Source organism: Pinus tabuliformis, chromosome Q (genome assembly GCF_031772625.1).
Source record: "Pinus tabuliformis cultivar Carrire ecotype Pingquan chromosome Q, CPIR1, whole genome shotgun sequence".
Classification (NCBI taxonomy): domain Eukaryota; kingdom Viridiplantae; phylum Streptophyta; class Pinopsida; order Pinales; family Pinaceae; genus Pinus; species Pinus tabuliformis.
In genome coordinates this window covers 51,569,763-51,592,293 of record NC_142296.1, presented here as the reverse complement: position 1 = coordinate 51,592,293, position 22,531 = coordinate 51,569,763, and the positions used below count along the sequence as shown (strand labels likewise).

The window sequence follows — 22,531 nt, the reverse complement described above, 5'->3', positions numbered from 1 at the left end:
AGGGATCTATTATGATCATTGCAAAGTGGTGGAAGTTAAATGTTCCGTTTCTGAAGACAATTGGGATTATGTCATGTGTAGGCAATCGAGGATACTTTACCAAAGACTAGTGGCAGTTAATGATAAAGTCTTGGAGTATTCTACTTTTCAGCAATATAGAAAAATGCATGAAAACTTTGCAGCTGTAGCTGATGCACGCTCTGCTTTGCATCGCAAAATGCGAAACTTCCGTGAAAGTAAAAGTAAAGTTCCACTTGCTGTTGCTCAGTCTTTGAGAGATGACAGAACCGGAGATTTAAATGTTTCTGTTCAATCTTCTACTGATCGTTTGCCAGGTACATACACAAACTGTCTAAACCTTTGTACTGAAACATATTGATTTTTAGTTTACTCCATGATTACCTTAAGGATTAAATAAAATGTAGTCTGAAGAAAAAATTTCAATGAAAAATTTACTAGAGCATTTGATGCCTAGATGTACAACATTGTAAATTGAAAATTACTTCCTATGTGTTTGATGTCTGGATTTAGAACATTAGTTGGAGATGTTTTAACTTCTGAGAAATTATTAAATGACCTTCCCTGTACAATTGATCAAACTATCATATATGCCTTGGGATGTGGAAGATGCACCCTCAATAAAGAAATATGCATAAGGGATCCAAAAGGTGGAAATCTACCACATGTGCCACCATGCCTCAAGTGATGCTTCAAAAGGTGATCTTGAATGAAAGAATAGACATCAAAAGTGGCAACTGAGACCTCCAAACCAAATCATCCATGGACAACTGCTGATCAGGTCTTCGATACTAGTAGAAGTTTTCATGCGAAACAAGTGATAACATGAGTCATTTGGACAAGAAATAAAACGAATTCCTCCTAAAAAAGATCTATGGGGAAAAACCCTAAAAGCAACAAATCCAAGAAACCCCAGGCCCCAATTATGGAGAAAAAAGACTAAAAGAAAGAATATTCTTACACTATGAGACGGTGATGTTGAGAAATCTAGGGGCAGCTAGATTAGGTGATTTCTCTTATCTTGATAACTGCTTGTGATATATTTTTACTTAACTTGATTAGATTCTTCTTGCACTTATTTATTATTAGTGTTCTCTTCATCAAACAGCTACCAAACCCTAGAGAACAATAAAACAAGAGGACACAAAATATAGGCAATCAACCAGGGCTAAAACCTCTCCAACTGAGAGGAAAACCCACAAGAATTCTTCTCTTCTTATAGAAATGCAATTGATGAATTCCAAGACCTATGATCCTTGAGCAAGACTCCTCCAAGACCAAGTCAAACCTTGCCCTTTTTCTTGCCATGTCAGACAAAGTCAATCTTGCCTTAATACTACTGCAACTTCTTTGTCCTCAACTTCGGCCCTGCAACTCTGGGCTGCAATTTTCTGCCTCACTTCCTACAACCCTCGGCTTCCTGCAACATTCTGCAACCTTCGCACGTGTGATGGGATTAGCGCAATTTTAGCCCTTCTTCTCCTTCGCTTGCCTTGAGCTGATTGCCTTGTAACTTCAGCTTGCAAGAAGGACCCTCTTCTTACCTTGTTTCGGCCTTCTTGAGGTGACTGTACTTCTGTTTTTCTGTAGTAAATTGAGCCCTAGTCTCCTCGCATGTGTGAACAAGAATAGCCCAAAATAGTCCTTGCAAACTTCGCTTTTTCTTTCCTTGAATTCTTCTGCCCTTCGCTATGTATCTTCGCTCTTCTTGTGCTTCCATGAGATGCTTTAGTGAGTGTTTAAGGGTAATCGACTAGCGTCCTATATATAGGCTTCTTGCTCATGTTTGTGGACCGACTTGACACTGTCCCTAGGTTGACATGTCCTTTTGATAGGCCGACTTGCTTCTTTGGAGGGCTGACTTGATTGTAGCACATAGACAAGGTCTTGGAGGGTCTTTTGACTCTAACTTTGACTCAAATAATTTTCTTTACAATATGTAACATGCCCAAGAAGGGTCTTTCATACATGACAATGACTCTTATGACTTGTTGACTTAATGACAAGCCCTAGAAGCTCTCAATGGGAGCTTGACCTAAAAATAAATTTCCCTTGAGCATGAAACCCATGCCTCAAGAATAACAATAATAAATTTATTTTCCTCTTTTCATTAAATACATAAAATCATGATTATATATGTCATTATGAAGACCGAACCTAGTTACATATTTCTATACTTCCTCTTAACGAGGTACTTGGACTTTCTCAATCTGAAGAATTCTCATAAGAAGAGTTGGATTGGTAAGCCACTATTTGCATTACTCCAAGTCTCCAACCAGCATTTGTTGAAGAATCTAGGGCAACTAGTATTAGTAGGATTCTTCTAGGCTTGATAACAATTTGTGAAGTGTTTTTACAATTTATCTTAGCTTGATCTTCTTCTTATTATTAATGAGTGTGTTGACTTCATCAAACTGCTACCAAAAACAAAGAGACAAGAACACAAGATGTTTGGCTTTCTACTAGGGCCAAAACTCTCCCTCTTGGAGAGGAAAACCCGCACGTAATTCTTCTTATAGGGATTCCAATTGACGAACACCAAGACCTTGACACTTGACCTTCTATGCCACTCCAAGACCAAGACACCATTCTTCTTCCTTGTCACTGTTGAGATCATCATTATTGTTGCACTATCGAGATCTTCACTGCTGCGCTTTCACTGAGGTCTTCATCATACCACTGAGATCTCCATGAGGTCTTCTCCTAGACTCACTGAGATCATGACTGTCTTACCATAGCTCTGCCTTCACCAAATTCATAGCTTCACTCTACCTCGTCTTCGTCATGACTTTGAGAACATATCTTCACCAATGCATCGAGATCTGTATCATGAACTTATCTCCACTAGGATTATAACCGAGATCTTTATCTTCATTAGGATCATTATTGATATCATGATTATAGTGTTGATTGTTTCTATGATATAGATACTTCACTGAGATCCTTACTGTGACCCTGTGACTAGGCCGAGACAGTAGAGAGATATGTGAGGACTTCACTATATCTATCATCGAGACTGCACCTTACTGTCCTGCACCCATCCGAGAATCTGTCCTGTACCCATTTGAGATTCTATCTGCACCCATCCGAGATCTCAGAGCCTTGTCCGAGATTTTTCTTGCTCTTTTGCGCAGACCCTAATGGGGTATATATAGTGGTTATGCTTCCATAAATAAGCCGACATGAGTGTGAACCGTTGTGTCATTAATTGAGCCGACATGATTGTCCTTTTAATTCATTTGTAGGCCGACATGACTGAGATTTACATCATTTTGCTAGCAGTCTTCTTCTTTGAAGGATGGTGCTTGTCTTGGAGGGCTACTTGACACTAGGTTGACTCATGTACATTACATAAATGCTCAAGAGGAGCTCTTTAACATAATTTTGACTCTTTGACTTTCCTAGACCTATAGAATGAGCAAGAAACTCATTCATATAAAATAATATTTCTTTTTCTTGACAAGTACAAGGATCAAAATTATATTGACAGATACCGAACCTAGTTACAATTTTCTTCAAAAACATTGTCATATAGCAAGGCCTTGACTAACACCTCTATCTCTCCACAAGATCAGAGCACAATGCTGGCAAGACCAATAACTGACAGACACCATCATCATTGTCTCTCAAGGCACATACCCTACATGGGTGTTCACAGAGTACGTCCTTCCAGGGCTATTCATATCTTGGATTCTCAGTCCTCAAAGAATATTGATCTTCTTCGACTACTCTTATCTTGGATGCCCTACCACATCCTCAAAGAGTATTGGATGTTAAATGCTTACCCAATCCTCCATTCTTTCTTCACAATATGTTAAGTTATGGTATGTTCTATGCTTATAACAGTTTACTTCTTTTTCTTATTATATTCCACTGATTAGCAATCACATGTACATAAAGTAAAGTGCAGATAGAACATTAAACAATCGACAGAAAACAAGCCAAGACAAGAGACACAAGATGTGGCGGCTAGCCAGGGACAAACCCCACAATGTGTAGGGAAACCCTTTGATCAAATCTTCTTTTATCTTCAATAATTCAGCAGAGAGAAATAGTACAATAAATCTGATTCATATCAGCAGTAGCAAACCCTAGATCAGTAGCATTAGCATTAGCGACTTCATTATCAAACTAGGGCAGACCATATCTCACAAACCGACAGTCGGATTGACTTCATTCCACCACCAAAAGTTTCGGCTTCCAGAGGAGGTTCAGATGAACCTACAGCGCAGTTCAGATGAGGAGATATTCTAGGCCACGCAAGTCAATCTTTACTTCTGCAGTTGCAGCTTCAGTTTCAGCAGTTTCCGGCTTCAAACTAGGGCAGTCGATATCTTGCAAACTGTTCGTCGGATTGACTTCATTCCACCACCAAAAGTTGCGGCTTTCAAAGAAGGTTCAGATGAACCTACAACGCAGTTCCAAAGAGGAGATCTTCTAGGCCACGCAAGTCAATCTTTACTTCTGCAGTTGCAGCGTCAAATTCAACAGCTTCCGGCTTCACATGTGTGAGAGAGAGAGACCCATTTCAGCGCAGTAGAGAAGAGACTCATATCTGCGCAGTAGAGAGAGAGAGATGTGATGAGATGAGTGAGTCCAAATGACGAAAAGTCCTCTTATATTAATACACAACGTTGGTGGGTGAATAGATGCGACTGTTGGGCTTCTGAGCCTACATGAGTTGTAGGTCGGCTTGATAATAATTCCATAATCAAAATAAATTCATATCTCCATGAATACTTATCGGAATTGGATGATCTTTATATCAATCCTACACCTCTCGACGAGAGGAATCTAATAAAAATATTATTAGCCATGAATAAGATGACCCACATGAAGTTTTGCCCTGGTTGCCAATTTTAACACAATATGAAGACAAGAATAATGTGTCTTTCTCTCCCTTCCAACAGGGAGGATATACCCATTCCTATAAAGGAATGTTCCCATTCCTGTAAAAGGAATGTACCCAAGCTCCCTCTTATCTAAGGACTTGTCGAGGCTCCCTCTTATCAAGGGACTTTCTTCCAACAACTCTAGGTGGAGATCATGGTACTCTCAGATGCTTGTGCGGCTCCTTCTTTCAATGTTATGAAGTTCATCCTTTTTATTATGAAGCCTTCATTAGTCATAGGGCATCGACCATCCATCACTTTCCTTCACAAACCATATCAGTCATGTCATCCTTCTTTTCATTAGAAATTGATCTTCTAATCCACATCTGGCTTTAGGATCTTTCATCCAACCACGAGTGTTAGTTGTAGGTGACATCTACAACCCTCTTTTGGTAGCCTTGTATCAACCCATCCCGATGTTGTTCAAAATCAAAGATCAACATCAAATCATAGTTACATTTTGTGATGGCCTTTCATCATGACATCTTGCTTGCTTGCAACATCCTACACATTCATAAACACATCTCCAAGACTTCATATGTCAAGGGTCTCCTTTCTTTACAGACCTTATCATGGTCTTCTTCTCTATGGAGATGTCATGATCAATTCTTCTAGTTATCAAATGTTGACTTCCCTTTTCTTACGTGACCATAGTTGCATCTTTCATGATCTCTTCTTTCTTTCTTCACATATTGCTTCCCAGGAACTCATAGTTCCTTCATCTTTGTCAACTACCTCATATTCCATATGAGGACATATTATGTTGATTTCATCTTGTCAATATGTGAATCATGCCTTCATGCATCTTTTCAAAGGAAGAGATCCTTGATCATGTTCACAAGGTAGAGTATTTACTCATGTTGTCTGCAACTATGTGATGACATGTCTTAATTTATCAAATATACATACCTCTTTTCTCCTTTAGGTCATCTAGACTTCCTTTGGCAACTTCCTTTTCTTCATTGAGAGTACTTCAATCATCTCGACCTGCTGCACTCCTTTGTCATCATACCATCATCCTTCTAAATAATGTATCCCACACAAGGTGGAATGATCAACGAGACACTTGCTTCTTCCAAGTAGAGGTGAACCTTCTAATGAAGATTCCAACGAAGGATCTTGATTATCCTCATCCTGCAAATGCCTCTTACTCATGATGATGATGTATGATGAATTCCTTCTATCATGCTACATGACTTTCTTTCAACCATATGTACTATATATGCTTTCAATGAGGTTACCAAGAGCTACTTCCTTTATATGATGACTACTACGTCCATGTAGACTTCTACTTCAGCTATTCTTTCAAACTTCTTTCAGGATCAAATTTTCCAAATTTTCCTTTTCTCTTAGCCATGACAGCGAATGCTTGAACTTGTTCATTTGATCCTACATTGCTTTTTGCCTTCAACTTGGTTTCTTTAATCTTACACAATGACCAAAGTTCACTGAATGGGGTAGCTTCCTTCTTTCCATAGATGCTGGATGTAAAGTTGCCCCATTCCTCTGGTAGTGCGTTAAGTAATATGGTGGTCATTTCTTTATTGGACATTATTTCTCCCAACTCTTGTAGTTGGTCTCTTATTTCTGATACCCTCATAAAGTATGAGGCTATTCCATCTTCCTTTGAGATCTTCATTTTGTATAGCTTGTTTCTCAAAGATATCACTTCTCCAACAGTACTTACGGAGAACAATTCTACTAGCTTCTCATATATTTCTTTTGATGTTTCTAACTTCGCTACATACAAAATGAGGGGATCTTTGATGGATTCTATGAGAATCCTTTGAGCCCTTATTTCCCCTTTCATATACTTTTCTAGAGCTTGAGCTTCTTCCTTTGGAGGCTTAGTGATTGAACCCTTAACATGTTCAACGACTTCATTTTCTATGAGGATCAAATTTGTCCTCTTCTTCCTTGTAAGAAAGTTTGACAACCCAACCAATTTGTTGCTTTCCTTGCAAAATGAAGTCATTTTGATGGCAGATTCAGTTATAAATATAAAGGTACTTACTTGTCAAGTGAAGATGCTTCTTGACAACAATATCTTCAATTTGAGGCCTTCTTGATTTTCATGATGATGTTGATAATAGAAGATGTCTTCTTTCAAAAGTGATCCTTCACAGAGAGGGAGATCACCTTGATTCCTTGATGATGATGACAATGCCTGTTCTTGCTTTCATTGGATGTGGAGACTTCAAAATGCTTCAATGAGTAGTCCTTCTTTAAGTGGAGGTAGGGTCCTGTACAGTTTTGCAAGAACCGTCGCCCCCCCAAGGATCTAGAGTAGATCCGCGTCTCATACAGATCCGCCACCAATCCTTTGGTGGAACTGCGGATCTTAAAATTAGATCTGCAATTCTGCCTTTTTTTGGCGATTCCTAGAAATTGGATCCGTGGGGGCCGATGCACTGTTCCTACTGCCCGATCTGCGGATCTGGAAAGGATCGGGTGCAGATCTGTGGAGGTTAGGGCGTGTATCCACCACGGATCGCGAGCGGATTCGAGAGAAGGTGGATGGTTCTATGGGGCTTTTTTTGTTTTTTTTAGAAATTTCAAACTGTTATGTGAGGAACTACACTTTTCGAATACTCCCAAGGTGCTCCTTGATGCTCCCTAGACGCTTCCTAGATGCTCCCTAATGGTAATGTTAAATTCTTAAAGTAAAAGTGACATTCTCCTCTATCTTTCATTTCCATCATTTTACTTAAATCTTTAACATTACCATGAAATGACTCAGGATGTTTGAGAGTGGTTCCAACCTCATCAGACTTTATATGGAGAAAATAGAATTTCATATCCCATTCAAAATTCAACAGACTTAATAGTTTTCAGGATCAATGGGATCGTGGCGTTTCATTGGATTATATCATGTATGAGTGCATGTGCTTGGCATTTAATCAAGAGCACCAAGCCCTATTGACTGTTGAACTCTTTTGTCATGGCCTTAGCAATTATGTACCCTTCACTCAAGTCAAAATCATTGATCAACCATGTTAAGCTTTCCCTACCATATTACAAGGCTTGGATTAAGTTGTTTGATCAAAATTAGGCAATGTTGACTAAAATCCCTATAGAATTGAAGTAGAGGCAAAGGCTAGACAAGAGAAGAGGAATATAGATTGTAGATGGTTGATGCTGGAATAATTAATCATTGATGTACAATGGATGCCATATCTATCTTAATTTATGTAAAAATATGCATGTTTTCTTGTCTTCTACAACTAATTTGGTATTTTGGATGCTTTTCTTAATATAAATGCAAAAAAATATATTTTGGATGCTTTTCTTGAAGACGGTTGTTGTTCCGGTTGATGTTGATCCTCTCAAGAAGTACAAGGAGGCTTAGGCAAAATCGAAGTGCATGATCTTTGACGGGGGCAAGGATCATGTGATCCCACATATTGTTGAGAAGGACACAGCAAGGGATTGTGGGAGGCCTTGACCACTTTGTACGAGGGAACTTCCATTCAATGAAAGATGTTGCTTGAGAGTCAGCTGAGATAGTATCAGATGCAAAAGGGATAAGAAATCGATCCCTTCCTTCTCTGGTTGAAAGGGATCCAAGACCAACTATCTTCCGTAGGGTCTACACTAGATCCTAAATTCATGGTTAGGACTGCCCTAAATGCAATTACTTAAGACTGGGAAACCTTTGTCCAGAGCATCTTGGGCAGGGCTTCTCTCCCTAGTTGGGAGGAGATTTGGGCAGCTCTTCGACAGGAAGAGATCACACAGTTGATCAAGGTGGGAAGTAGCAGCAAAGGGATCAGAGCCAAGAAGGAGGAAGAGGAGGATGCAACTCTCGCATCAGTGGGACAATAAGGGCAATAGAAGAGGTAAAAGCAAGACATATCCAAAGTCATATGCTTCAGATGTGGAGAACTGGGTCATTTCGCCACTCAGTGCCCTCGGAAGAAGGACAAAGAAGAGAAGTTTGACTCAAAGGTTGCTCCAGCACAAGCTGACAAAGAGGGCGATGATGATGATTGCACCATGAGTGCTCATGCACCTTTAGAGAAAAGGTGGGGCGATATTGAGTTGTAGTCGGGAGGACTGTAGAGGAGGGCAGGGTCCTTGAGGTGCCCAAACTCTTGGATCACATACGACTACGAGAGCCCTTAATGACAGTAGCAGAATGACGGGAGTTAGTTGGTGCAAGGGATGATGGAGCAACAGTGGCAGAGCTAGAGTGCCAAAGTCCAAAGTAGCGTAGTGGAGTGTTGCAACAGTGCGGGAGGCACAAAGAAGATACAACAAAAGCACAGTAGTATTAGAGGGTCAGCACAAATTAGCAGCAGAGGTAGCTTCAGCATCCAGGGACATCGCGACTAACCAACATGTCAGCTTTTGGGTAGCTTTTCAGTTGCTTACTTCTCAACAAATGAGTTACAGTGTAGCAGTTAGTAGTGGTAGTGCTATGGGCAACATAATGCAGCATATTGAGAGGGAGTTGTAGTATAGATGCAGCAGTGACAGCTGTGGTGTCATGGGCAGCAGTACAGGTTGCAGCAGCGCAACAGATGAGGGGCAGCAAGCTGGGCATCAGCAGCGCAGAGGACCAATGTCGTGGATCAGTGTGATACTTCTGTTGGGAAGTATCACTAGAGCACAGTCCTCGCTAAGAGGGAGTATTTATTTTTGGGTAGCATCGGATGTGCTCTAGCTCTGAAATTTTGTGGAGGGGCTAGAACACATGAGATCACCAAGACCCAGAAATCGTTTGGTGAAATTCCACCCGGATTATATTTTATTAAAATAATTAATATTTTTAATGGGGTTCCTAAGTCTAAACTTAGGAAAATTAAAATATTAATGGGTATTAATAAAAATATGGATGAGATGTGAAAATTTGTTGTTGTAATTGATTTATTTCTCCTACTTATTTACAATAAGTTATTTACCAATGCGTCAGTAAATATCAAAATAAATTCAGCTGCAGACTTCACAAATTAAGAACTGAAAATTAAAAGGCAAGAGAAACATCAACATATAAACAATCACATTGACACACTTGCTTTTGGATAATTGTCCCCGGAAAAATCCAATGTGGGAAAACCGGTGCAGCAGATCTGAGGGTTTCTATTATTGGCAGTAAATATTTGAATACAATCTAGATGCCGCAGAGAAAATGGCAATCCACTCAGAGAAGATAATCGAGAATTTTCTCACACTGATTCTAGAGATTTTATCCTATACCCAGCTCTTGGATGACCCACTGTGCGGTCACTGCGTGAGCCTATGCAGCCACTGCATGACTCCTGCGTCGAGACTCCATATGACTGCGTCAACCTGGGTTGTCGCTGCTATTGCTGTTGAGAAATCGAGATTTCTCCTACCAATCACCCACAGTGATTCATGTCATTGATCTCTGTTTATCTGCATCAACCTCCTCTAGTTTTTGTGTTGTCCCTCTATGTCAATCTCCTCCAATTACTGCGCTTAACCTCCTAGGCTCAACATCGGCTCTATTACTCATTGTCTTCTCCGACATATATTCACTGGAACTAAAAATCACTTTCTTCCAGTACTATCTCTGATCCTCACTGCTTGATCATTGGTTCGAATTCCTTAGCAAACCTCGCCCTAGGAAAATCGAACTAACTAATCAACTTTCTAACTAAACCCCAAGCCTCCTTATACTTTTCTCGTTGAAACTTCAACAGCTGAAATTAAGTCTCTAATCAACGACTAAGATTAAAACTTGACTTGATCCGCCTTCTAGATCATTCTCACCCATATTTTGATTAATACCCATTAATATTTTAATTTTCCTAAGTTTAGACTTAGGAACCCCATTAAAAATGTTAATTATTTTAATAAAATACAAGTCAGGTGGAATTTCACCAAACGGTTTTTGGGTTCTTTAGAACTCATGTGTCTTAGCCTCTCCACCAATTTTCATGGCTAGAGCACATCTGATGCTACCAAAAGCTAACACCCCCTCTTAGCGAGGAATGTGCTCTAGCAACAATGTCTTTGAAGCATCCTCTTTCCGCATTGTTGCGTCCACCAATACTGTGTTGTTGTTGCTACTGTATTGTTGCCCATGACACTGCCACTGCCACTGCTGCATCTATACTACAGCTCCCTCTCAAATGCTGCATCATGCTATTGAAAGGGATTTTCCAACATACCCATATGTTCCTGAAATTGAACAAACTTTGTTCTTCCTAGAGCCTTGGTGAGTACATATGCTACCTGATTTCTTGTGGGAGTATACTCCAACTGTATCGCCCCATGCTGAACACAGTCCCTGATAAAGTGACACTAAATATCAATGTGTTTGGAGCGATCATGAAACACTGGATTTTCAGAGAGCTTGATACAACTTTGATTATCACAAAAGATTTTTGTCGCTTCCATCCTTTTCCTGAATAGATTTACAAGCAGTTTCCTGAGCCATATAGCTTCACATGTTGCTTTTCTAGCTGCCATATACTCAACTTCAAGAGAGCTCAGTGCTACAGATTTTTGGTTCTTACTGCACTAGGAGATCATCCCAGATCCAATACCGAAGCAATACCTAGTGGTACTTTTCATGTCTACTGAACTTCTTGCCCAATCTGCATCAGTGAATCCACTCAATCCAATATCATCACCCTTGGTGTATCTTAATCCAAAATTGACTGTTCCCTGCACATACCTGAGAATGTGCTTCCCTGCTTCCCAGTGCGCCCTTCTTAGTTCCACCATGAATTGACTAAGGGTGTTTACAGCATAACATATGTCTGGCCTGGTGTTGACTAGATACATAAGCGACCCAATGAGCTATCTATATAAGGTGGGATCCACTTCCTTGTCTCCAGAAGCATCTATTTTCTGCTAATTGGCAATCATAAGCGTAGCCATAGGTCGACAATCCTGCATTCTGAATCTTTTCATAATTTCTGATGCATATCTACCTTGGCCAAGGAAGATCTCACCATCCTATTGCCAAACTTCCAATCCCAGAAAATAGTGCATTAGCCCCAAATCCTTCATGTCAAATTCATTTCTAGGTTCTTCTTGTAATCCTCTATGAGTTTGGATGATCCTGTCAAAAATAAATCATCCACATACAACACCAGAATTAGCAGCTCACCTTCTACCAACAGATAATGAAGATTGGGATCAGCATCGCTCTTGATGAATCCCAACTACTATAAGTAGTTGTTAATTCAACCATACCAAGCTCTGGGTGCTTGTTTCAGCGCATACAAGGCTTTCTTCAACCTACACACGAGTTCCTTTTTCATGTGTTTTGAAACCTTTTGGTTGTTCGATATATACATCTTCTTCTATCACCCCATTCAAGAACACTATCTTGACATCCATTTGGTGAATCTCCCATCCCATTTGTGCTGCAAGGGATATAATGGATCTGATAGAGGTATATCGAGCTACTAGGGCAAAGGTTTCCTCATAGTCTCTTCCTTCCTTTTGAGCATATCTACCTTGTACTTGTCTACGCTACCATCTGTAGCATACTTGATCTTGTAGATCCATCTCGAACCCACAACTGATCTATTCTCTGGTCTTGGTAGAATTTCCTAGACATCATTTATCATGATGGAACTATACTCTTCTACCATGGCAGTCACCCATACCTAGTGTTGTACGGCTTCTCAAAAAATAGAAGGTTCTTAGACCTGAGCTACCAATGCTTGGTACCTTTTACGCTGTCTACGCTGCCTTTTCTCGGCTCTAGGAGCTCCAACGAATTCCTCTACATCCCTTAGAGTTTGTTGTACTTCTCGGCTATTCATTCCACTAGTGGTGGGAGGTTCCATCTGTTCCTCTTCCTGTTTTTGTACCTGTTGTGACATTCCTAGCTCCTCTTCTCTTGAGGAGATGTTAGTACTGGTTACTGTGCTTGAACCAGATACCTGTCTTCTTGCCAGATCTGATCCCTGTTGCTAGACCAGAGGAGCATCCTCAGCCTGTTCTTCAAACGACATCTCTCGAGATTTCCTGAAAGCTCTATCTTCCATGAACTTCACATCCTGCCTTATTACAATCTTCCTACTGCTCGAGATGTAGATTCGATACGCCTTTGAAGTCTTGTTGTAACCCACGAGATACCCAACTTCAGCAATCTACTCTAATGCTCTGCTTCTCTTCTGGAATATGGCAATAAGCCACACTTCTGAATATCCTGAGATGACTAACTTTTGGCTTCTTTTCCGTGAAAACACCCTCTGGCGTCTTCTTTCCTAAAACCCTGTGAGGAGTCCTGTTTTGAATGTATACAACTGTGTTGCATGCTTCTGCCCATAAAAACTTGGGTAGATTTTGATCACATTGTTGACTTGGGGTAGCATCAAATGTGCTCTAGCCATGATAATTGGTGGAGAGGCTAAAGCACATGAGATCTCCAAGACCCAGAAATGGTTTGGGGAGATTCTAACCAGGTTGGGAGATATTAAAATAATTAATATTTTTAATGGAGTTCCTAAGTAGAACTTAGGAAAAATAAAATATTAATGGGTATTAATATAAAACTAGGTTAGAAGGTTCCAAAAGTCATGGATCAAGCCAAATCTAATCTTAGCCATTGATTAGAGATTTAATCTCGGGCGTTGAAGGACCAACAGGAAAAGTATAAGAGGAGGCTTGAGGGTCACTTGGAGAACACACCAGAGTGATCAGTGATTCGATTTGTTAGAGCAGGGTTGCTAAGCAAAGTTGAATCAATGATTAGTAGCGAGGGACAATGAGTACTGGACAAAGAGGCAGAGACAGTGCCAAGAGACCAGCGCAAAGGCAGAGAGCAAGAAGCAGCAGCTAGAGCAGGCCACGCAGAGCCCAGCAGAGACAGCGCAGAGGCCAGAGGGACTGCGTCATCCATGCAAAGAGCAGCTGGAGTGACACAGAGGGTCCCAGAGGCTGCGCAGTGCCTTAGAGGGCTAACGCAGAGGGGTTTGGGGCTGACGCAGAGGCTAGAAGGGCTAGCGCAGAGCTTCAAAGTCGCTAGAGAGGGTTTCGTGGGACAGGTTTTCTGAAAACCTGTTTCTGAATAGAGAGGTATTGCTGCTAATTATTTTTCTCTGTAGGGTGAGCCAGTTTGGCACCTGGTTGTACTCAAGGAAATATTGCATAATAATAAATTCTCAAAATAGCTACACCAATTTTCTCGCATTCGGTTTTTCTAGAGACATTTGTCCAAAAATAACGATGTCACTTGTGTGTTTGTTTTCTTTCAGCTGATGATTTGTAGATGTTGAGACTATATTGTGTTTATTTCATTATTTATATGTTTTAAATAACTTGTTCGAATTTAACAAGTAGAAGAAATAAACCAGAAGAATACAGATTAAATTTCTAACGGATAGACTTAGAAATTTCAACATGGTATCAGAGTGTGGTTGCAAATCACAGGAGAGCTGAAGGCATCAGCTAAGCAGAGCATTTGCAGTAGAATCAGCTGTCCCGAGTGACAGAAGTTGATCCTTACAGAAGTGGCAGAAGAAGGGTTGATGCAAAGGAACTGTGTCATCAGTCTGGGCCAAAGAGAGGCTAGTGCAGAGGCTGAGGAGGGTGGAAAGAGGCTCACGCAGAGACCGAGAGGGTTGACGCAATTGGATGAGGGAGTTGTTTTGCCAGTGTCGGGATTGCGCAGAGCCTAGAGGCTTAGTCCTTTAGTTGTTGGGGCATAGAAAGTTGTGGGCAGTTTGCGGGAGAAAATTTGGTGGCGTATTGTGGGCAGAACAGTACCTAACAGGGAAAAACCAAGGTAGAGGGAGTTGCTACCGAGGCGGATTTCTAGCCAAGGAATCTAGATCAATGTTGCAGGTGCATAGAGGATCGGAGAGGGGCAACTTGACGATTGGCAAGAGGATTTCCAGAAGGGAAATCGGAACTCAGAGGGAGTCTAGCAGAGAACTTCTAGGCAGGAAGTAGAGAGACTCAGCAGGAGTCGAAAGGAGAACGTCTAAAGGGAAGTAGAGAGACTCAGCAGGAGTCAAAAAGAGAACTTCCAGAGGGAAGTAAAGAGACTCAGAGGAGTTGACAGAAGAGCATAGAGATGGCCATGAATGGGCTGAGGGATCAGGATAGGCTGGACGTGCGAGATGCAGGGAGTTGTTGCAGCAACGCAGAGGTCAGTAGAGGGAACACTTGTTAGCGGTAGAGGGAGCTTCAGCATCGTGATTGTTTCTAGTCTGACAAAGATGTCAGAAGTTTGGTGGATCAGTTACTTATTTCTCAGTAACTGAGTTGCAGTGCAATAGCAGTATGCAGTAGCACGATGCAGCATGATGAGAGGGGGATGCAGTGCAGATGCAGTGTTGGGAGGATGGACCAGCAGCAACACGGATGCAGAGGGAGTTGTTGTACGGATGCAGAAGTGGCAATGGTAGAGCCATGGGCAGCAGTACAGGATGCAGCAGTGCAGAGGATGTTGGGTGGGGAGGCCTAGCATCAGCACAGGTACTGTTGCCGTATAGTTAAAGTGATGCTCAGTATGGAGCTAAGTTGCAGGAAACGTGGGTCCAAGGTCTGTTTCTATACAAAAACGGGGAAACCCGTACAGTATGGCACGAAAACTCCTTTCCGATCGTACTGGCACATTTCTCGAGGAGGAAATGTGGCCAGTACGGTCAGAAACGAGTTTCCGGGCCGTACGTCGGAGTTTCCTCTTGTAACTAGACTTTTTCTTGTATTTTTTTTTATTTTTTCGCTTCTAATTTTTTATTGGGTGACTCAAATATCCTCTAGATGCTTCTAGATGTCTCTCAAGTTATAAAAAAAAAGGATTTTTTTGAGTGGGGTAGCCGAATATCACTTTTACTGAAATTTTTAACATTACCATGAAATGACTCAGGATGTTTAAAAGTGATTTTGCCCTCATTGGATTTCATATGGAGAAAGTAAAATTTTAGATCTCACTCAAAATCCAGCAGACTTATCTGTTTTTCAGGATTTTAGGATTGGGGGGATTGCAATGTTTCCATTTGATTTTGTCATGTACTAGGGTATGGAACTTGTATTTAATCAAGAGAACCAAGCCCTCTATGCATGGGGGACTCCCAATAATCAAGAACATGTAGGGTACTAGGGTATGAAACTTGTATTTAATCAAGAGCACTAAGGTCGTTCGACTATGTAGGAGGAGACTCCCAATCAAGCACGAGACAAGAAATTAGAAATTTCTCGTGGCTGATTTTGGATATTTCTATTTTCATTATGTGATCATTCATGAGTAAATGGGATGTAAATTTAAAGACTTATAGTTTATGCATTGACAATTGAAAATTTAATCATAATGTAATTTAGAATCAATGTTGCACGAAGCGGGGACGAAGCAGGGATGTTTTTTGGAAGCGGGGACGCGGAAGCGTCATTTTCCAAAAATCTAGGAAGCGAAGTGTCCGTGGAAGCGTCTGTTATATATATATGTGTGTGTGTGTGTGTGTGTGTGTGTGTGTATATGTGTGTGTGTATATTTTCGCATTTATACTCAAAACAAACATCCCAAATACCAAATTAATTGTAGAAGACATGAAAACATGCATATTTTTGCATAAATCAAGATAGATATGGCATCCATGATTCCATTGTAGTTACTAGTATGTACAACAATCATCTATATTCTAGCTATTACAAACATACATCAAATTTTTAAACATATTATAAAACATAAAACATTTAAGCATATTATAAAACATAAAACATAGAGAATATTATGATTTATCTAGCAAATGAGCAACTGTCAACATTTGTCATGTCCAAAATTCAAATAATAATGTTTACAAAATATGTCACTTGGTCACCACCAAGACAAAAAAGGTTCAAAATTCAAATTCACAAGCCTACAAGTCTAATGAGTAATCTATGACAAAAAGTAGTAGATTGTGAATATATCTACTAATCTCTCCTCCTTCCACCATGAAGAGAACGTGGCGGCGGGCCTCCACGTGGTGGCAATGCAGAAGATAGTGCCTGTGGAAGTTGTGGCACTGAAACTGATGAAGAAGAACCCCCTATTGTTGGTGTTGAACCATGGAACCTAGGAACCAAGGGACCAGATGGGGGTGGGGGTGGCATATCAACACGATCATCATCATCCTGGAACCGCTCAAAAAATTCATGCAAAAAAAAACACTAGTTAACAAAAAAACTAAAAACATGAATTAGAGAAATGCTTTATAAGGAAAAATTGGAAAATTCATACCACAATGGACATACCTGGATAAGAGCATCCTCTAATTGCTCTAATCACAACACTCCATCCTCCAAATTGGGCTCCTCTAGATTCTTGTCCCAAATCAACAGGTCTTTATTAAACTTTGCATCTTCACAGTAATGGGACAACAATCGCAAGTTGTAATGAACATAAACCAAGCTCTCTGCCTGGTCTAAACTCAACCTGTTCCTTTTAACACTGTGGATGAAAGAATAAGAGCTCCAACACCTCTCTACAGAAGAAGTGTTTACCACCTGTGATAGCACCCGCAATGCCAAAGCCTGTAGAAGTGGAGTACTCCCTCCATGCATGTTCCACCACTCAAGAGAAGAAAAAGTCTCTCGATCTTTAATTGCATGCATGCTCCCAAATGGACCACTGTTAAGCGTATGGTTGCTCACCTATCTCCATACCAATGCAGCCTCCTCCTCATCAGGGATTAATTTACTCAATGCAGCCATATATTTTCTGTGAACCTCTTGATCTTGGTGTGGTTTTCTCTTGCTTCCCCCCCCCAGGTGTTCGTGTTGAAAGCCATGATGGATGATAGTATTTAGGTGTCAAAACATATGCTAATGCATGCAATGGAACATTTAGCATTTCCCATCGGTTTTCCACCTCTACACGAATATAATTGTACAAGGTGGTATCTCTAGGCTCAACAATGTCTTTAATCTGCCCCAACATGCTATCCATTTGCTCATACACCTCCCCAATTACTGGTCGATCTGAATCTGCAAACTTGATCATGTAATAAATTGGTTTGGTGAATTGCAAAACATATTTAACCTGTGCCCAAAAGTAACTATCAAGAACAGTGTCCTTGACTGCATTAGCACCATCTATGTCAGTGTTAATTTCATCCCATGATTCAATACACACCAAATTAGTTAAATCTTGTCTCACCTTCACTAGCCACCTAAAGGTGAGGTAATAACTAGCAAATCTTGTCTTTGCAATTTTAAGCAACTACAACTTGGAGTAAGTGCCATAGAAGTAGTTTACCCTTGCATGCCCTGTGATGAATTTAATGAGTTGCTTCCCTCTCTTGTAAAGCTCAGTGATCCACCCACATTCTTTGTGCTTCACAATATCATGCATCAAAAGGTTCAATGTGTGAACCAGGCACCTAGACCAAAAGATGTGTGGATGAGTACGCTCAATAATTTTTCCCGCTGCCTTACAATTTGTTGCATTATCTGTGATCACTTGAACCACATTATTTGGACCAACATCTTTGATTGATTGCAATAGGAGATCTGCAATGTTTTGTGCAGATGCACTGATGGAGGAGGAGTCATGACATGTAATAAATACTGCACCACTAGAAGAAACACCAAGAACATTTATCAAATGTTGGTTTCTAATATTTGTCCACCCATCTGATACAATGGATACCCTAGAATCTACCCACTCATTTGTAAAACGTGTCAAAGCTCTTTGAACCTTGGCTTTTTCTCTTTCTAATAACACTGTTCTAGTTTTCTCATAGTTGGGGGCCTTGTATCCTTTTGGGGCTTCATTGATGGCCTTTACCATTTCATGCCAAGAGGGAGAGCGAAGCACATTGAATAGTACACTGCGAGCACAAAGAAAACGGACTATCTTTCCATCCACATCATCCCTCCCAGCAACATTAATCAAATCCCCTATTGTTCTTCTACCTCCAGAGCTTGCAGAAGTACCATGAGGAGATGAGCAGGGACCAAATTTAGAGGTTGCACTTGATTCAGAATGAGTTTCTTGTTTCTTGTTTTTTTGTTGTGCAGCCATCTCTATTTGGATGTATTTTCTTCTTTCTTCAGTTGAAATGTTTGGGCAAATTTGTACCCCCACAGGACCTTTTTTTTTATCACTGTCCAGCAACCCACAAAGACGCCTCCTCAGATGGGTATATGAACCACAATATGGTTTTCCTCCATGACAACCATGAGGGCACACAAATTTGTAAGATCCACCACCCTTTCCCCAATCAAGTTTGGTCACATAGTTCCACAAGGGTGTTGATGTAGCTTTCTCATCTTGTGTTTCAGTGTCCCCTTCAGGTTCATCCCCTTCCTCTTCAAACCCTTCCTCCTCATCATAGATTGGGTCACTCATATTGAGACCACTGTCCTCTTGTGTTTCTTCCCTTCTATTCCTATTCCCCTTTGCCATCATTAAAACCAAGAGTGGAATGATACATAGAAGCCAAAAGAACACAATCTTGGAATATGGATATAGGTGGTGGACACCCTGTAAGTAAAGGAGCAAGTAGAAACAATGGGAAAGAGTAGGAGAGGAAGGATAAAAATACAAAAAAAATGTCAAAAAAATAAGGGAGTTTGGGTTTGAACTTACCTCTTTAGCTCTTGTAGATGAAGTCCTTCAAGCTCTTGCTCCAAGCTCCTCCTCCTCATGGCTCCTCCTCTTTCACTCCTCCAAACTCTCCTCTCTTCTCCTCTCCTTTCCTCTCTTCTCTTCTCCTCTCCTCTCTTCTCTTCTCCAACTCTCATAAACTCAAAGTGAGAAAATGAGGAATGAATGGGGGCTTTATTCTCTTCATTCCTCACCTTAACCTCACTCTAACCTCACCCTAACCCACCCCCTTTATGCTAAGTTAACATAAATTAAAAAAAAAATGATTTTTTGCCTTGCGCGCGGCCTCTTCCGGAAGCGTACGGAAGCGTATGGGAAGCGTACGCTTCCTCCTCCGAAGCGCCACGCTTCCGAGGCCCGAAGCGCCGTACGAAGCGCGCTTTGGAGGCCTGGAAGCGGCGCTTCCGTACCACGCTTCCGAATTTCTAGGAAGCGGCAAAAAATTCGGAAGCGGCGCTTCCGGCCAAGCTTCCTAGGCACTTCCGTACGGGACACTCTTCGGGGCTTGGAACCGGGGGGGGCGCTTCCATACGGGACACGCTTTGGGGCTTGGAACCGAGGGGGGAGTCGTGCAACATTGATTAGAATGTATCATATATGTTTTATGATTGCACATATTTCTTAAATGTCCTAATATATATATATATATATATATATATATATATATATATTGAATTTCCCCATTTCCAAAATTTGGGGGGGGTCACGTTTCGTACCCGTGTCCGTTTCGGAAACTCGTACCCATTTCCCCGTTTTGTGCAACTTAGGTATGGAGTATTACTAGAGCACTGTCCTCACTAAGAGGGAGTGTTGATTTGGGGTAGCATTGGATGTGCTCTAACCATGAAAATTGGTGGAGAGGCTAAAGCACATGAGATCTCCAAGACCCAGAAATGGTTTGGGCAGATTTTAACCAGGTCGGGAGATATCAAAATAATTAATATTTTTAATGAAGTTCCTAAGTCTAAACTTAGGAAAAATAAAATATTAATGGGTATTAATTGTTGGAAATAATACTGAGAGGGGGGGTGAATCAGTATTATTAAGCAATTTACCAAATCTTCCTTATTTGATCTTTTGAATTATTCTTGCATATCAGTACCATAAAATAATGAGCTTGAATAAAGAAAATAGACAGTCACACCAAAGAACACAAGATGTAAGGTGGAAACCCAATGCGGGAGAAAACCACCTGCTGCAATATGTCTCTATCTTCTTTCAAGAAATTCTTTTACAATGATTTTGTACTGGTGCAGTCCTTTACCAGCACGCAGGCTGCAACCTGCAGAGAGCTACAACTCTCTCTCGTTTTCCAGTTTCTCCTGGAAGGGAGCTACAACCCCCTACTTCTTTTCATGAAGAATCAAATGATCAACAAGTATATAACAGATACAGTCCACTACAGATATCAGATCAGTAATTACAGAAATAACCCAGAACACTTTATGAACAGAAATATACAGTCAACAGATCATCTTAAGACAGGGACGCATATTTTCTTTCTGTGGCCTGCGACTGGACGCAGTCTACCCTCCGCTGTTCTGCGTGCAGACGCACTGTTCCTCTATGCTTTGCTGCGACCGGCGCACCCCGAAACACTATCGCGCCGCGTCTTTTGCTTCAGAGACGCCCCTGAGCCTTTACTGTACTGCGTCCCGGCGCACTTGTCCTTCACTGAACCTGCGTCCCTTCAGATATAAAAGATATGAGGACTTCAGAACCAACCCAAACACTCAGATCCACAGATCTGATCATGCGCCATAGAGATCACAGTCCATTAGAAGATTCGCCCTCATAGATCTGGACTAGATCTCACCAAAAGATATTCAACCAAGATGATCCTTAATCCAAATGAACTCCTTTGCTTTATATAGGCAAGCTTCTCCCCAAAACATGGAACAATACCACGAGCCGACACCATAGAAACACAAAACCGTCGGCTAGATACCACGCAAGAAACCCCCACGTGCTTTTCTCTGCCTTGAAATGTGTGCACTGGGCGGACGCACCTCCTGAACGGCTGGCCGGCGTCCCTGGACGTGGGTTCTGTATGGTATACCTGCGGGGACGCACTTGCTGAACATATTTCCTGCGTCCTTCTTGATTTATCACCTGAATGGGTTTGCCATCAAGGACAACACCTGAATCATAATGCCAACAATCTCCCCCTTTGGACTTGATGGCAACCACATAATCTTCAGCTTCATTCTCCCCCTTTGACATCAAGAGCAAAGGGTATGCTCCCCCTATGCTCATGCATCTCCAGATCTGTAACCAGAAATCCATCATGAAGGAGATAGAGACATATTGCAGCTATTTCCAAGATCTCCTTCTCCATAATGCCAACAATGCATTATGTGCTCCCCCTGAGCCTATACCACCAATAGGAAGATGATCAACAGTAAGATGATGCATCAACAACCCCCAGCTTTTGCCTGAGGTATTCAAAAGTGTCCCTGGGCAATGGTTTGGTGAAAATATCAGCAACTTGTTCCTTAGAAGGAACATACTCCAACTTGACCTTCTGTTCAAGTACTTGTTCCCAGAGAAAATGGTACTTGATTGGTATGTGCTTGGTTTTTGAATGCATAACCGGATTCTTTGAGATGCTGATTGCACTTGTGTTGTCACATAAGATAGAGATTGGAGGTGTACAAGTGATTTGATAATCCTGCAAAGTCTGCATCATCCAAAGGAGTTGGGTGCAACAAGATGCAGCAGCAACATATTCTGCTTCAGCTGTAGACAAGGCAATTGAACTCTGTTTCTTGCTGAACCAAGAGACCAGTCTGGGACCCATAAAGAACGCACCACCACTTGTGCTTTTCCTGTCATCCACGCTTCCGGCCCAATCTGCATCTGTATAGGCATGAAGAGTAAGATCTGTATTTCTAGGATACCATAAGCCATAATTTTGAGTCCCTTGAAGATATTTGAAAATTCTCTTCACTGCTTGAAGATGAGTCTCCTTCGGATTTGCCTGAAATCTTCCAACTATTCCAACTGCATGCATGATGTCTGGTCGGGTACCTGTTAAATATAGTAAACTTCCAATCATAGATCTGTAGGTTGGTTGATGTACTGTTGCAGATTCATC

The 22,531-nt window shown here is 41.1% G+C and overlaps 1 protein-coding gene across 3 annotated transcripts in view; it reads left to right on the top strand.

Moving 5' to 3' along the window:
- The window catches only part of LOC149218261 (uncharacterized), a 505,532-nt gene that overhangs the window by 466,484 nt on the left and 16,517 nt on the right, over positions 1 to 22,531 (top strand). For all 3 annotated transcript variants that reach the window (XM_089383872.1, XM_089383871.1, XM_089383870.1), the window contains one exon: positions 82 to 335. In XM_089383872.1, the coding sequence (XP_089239998.1) occupies positions 82 to 335 (254 nt within the window). The remainder of the gene's footprint in view (positions 1 to 81; positions 336 to 22,531) is intronic.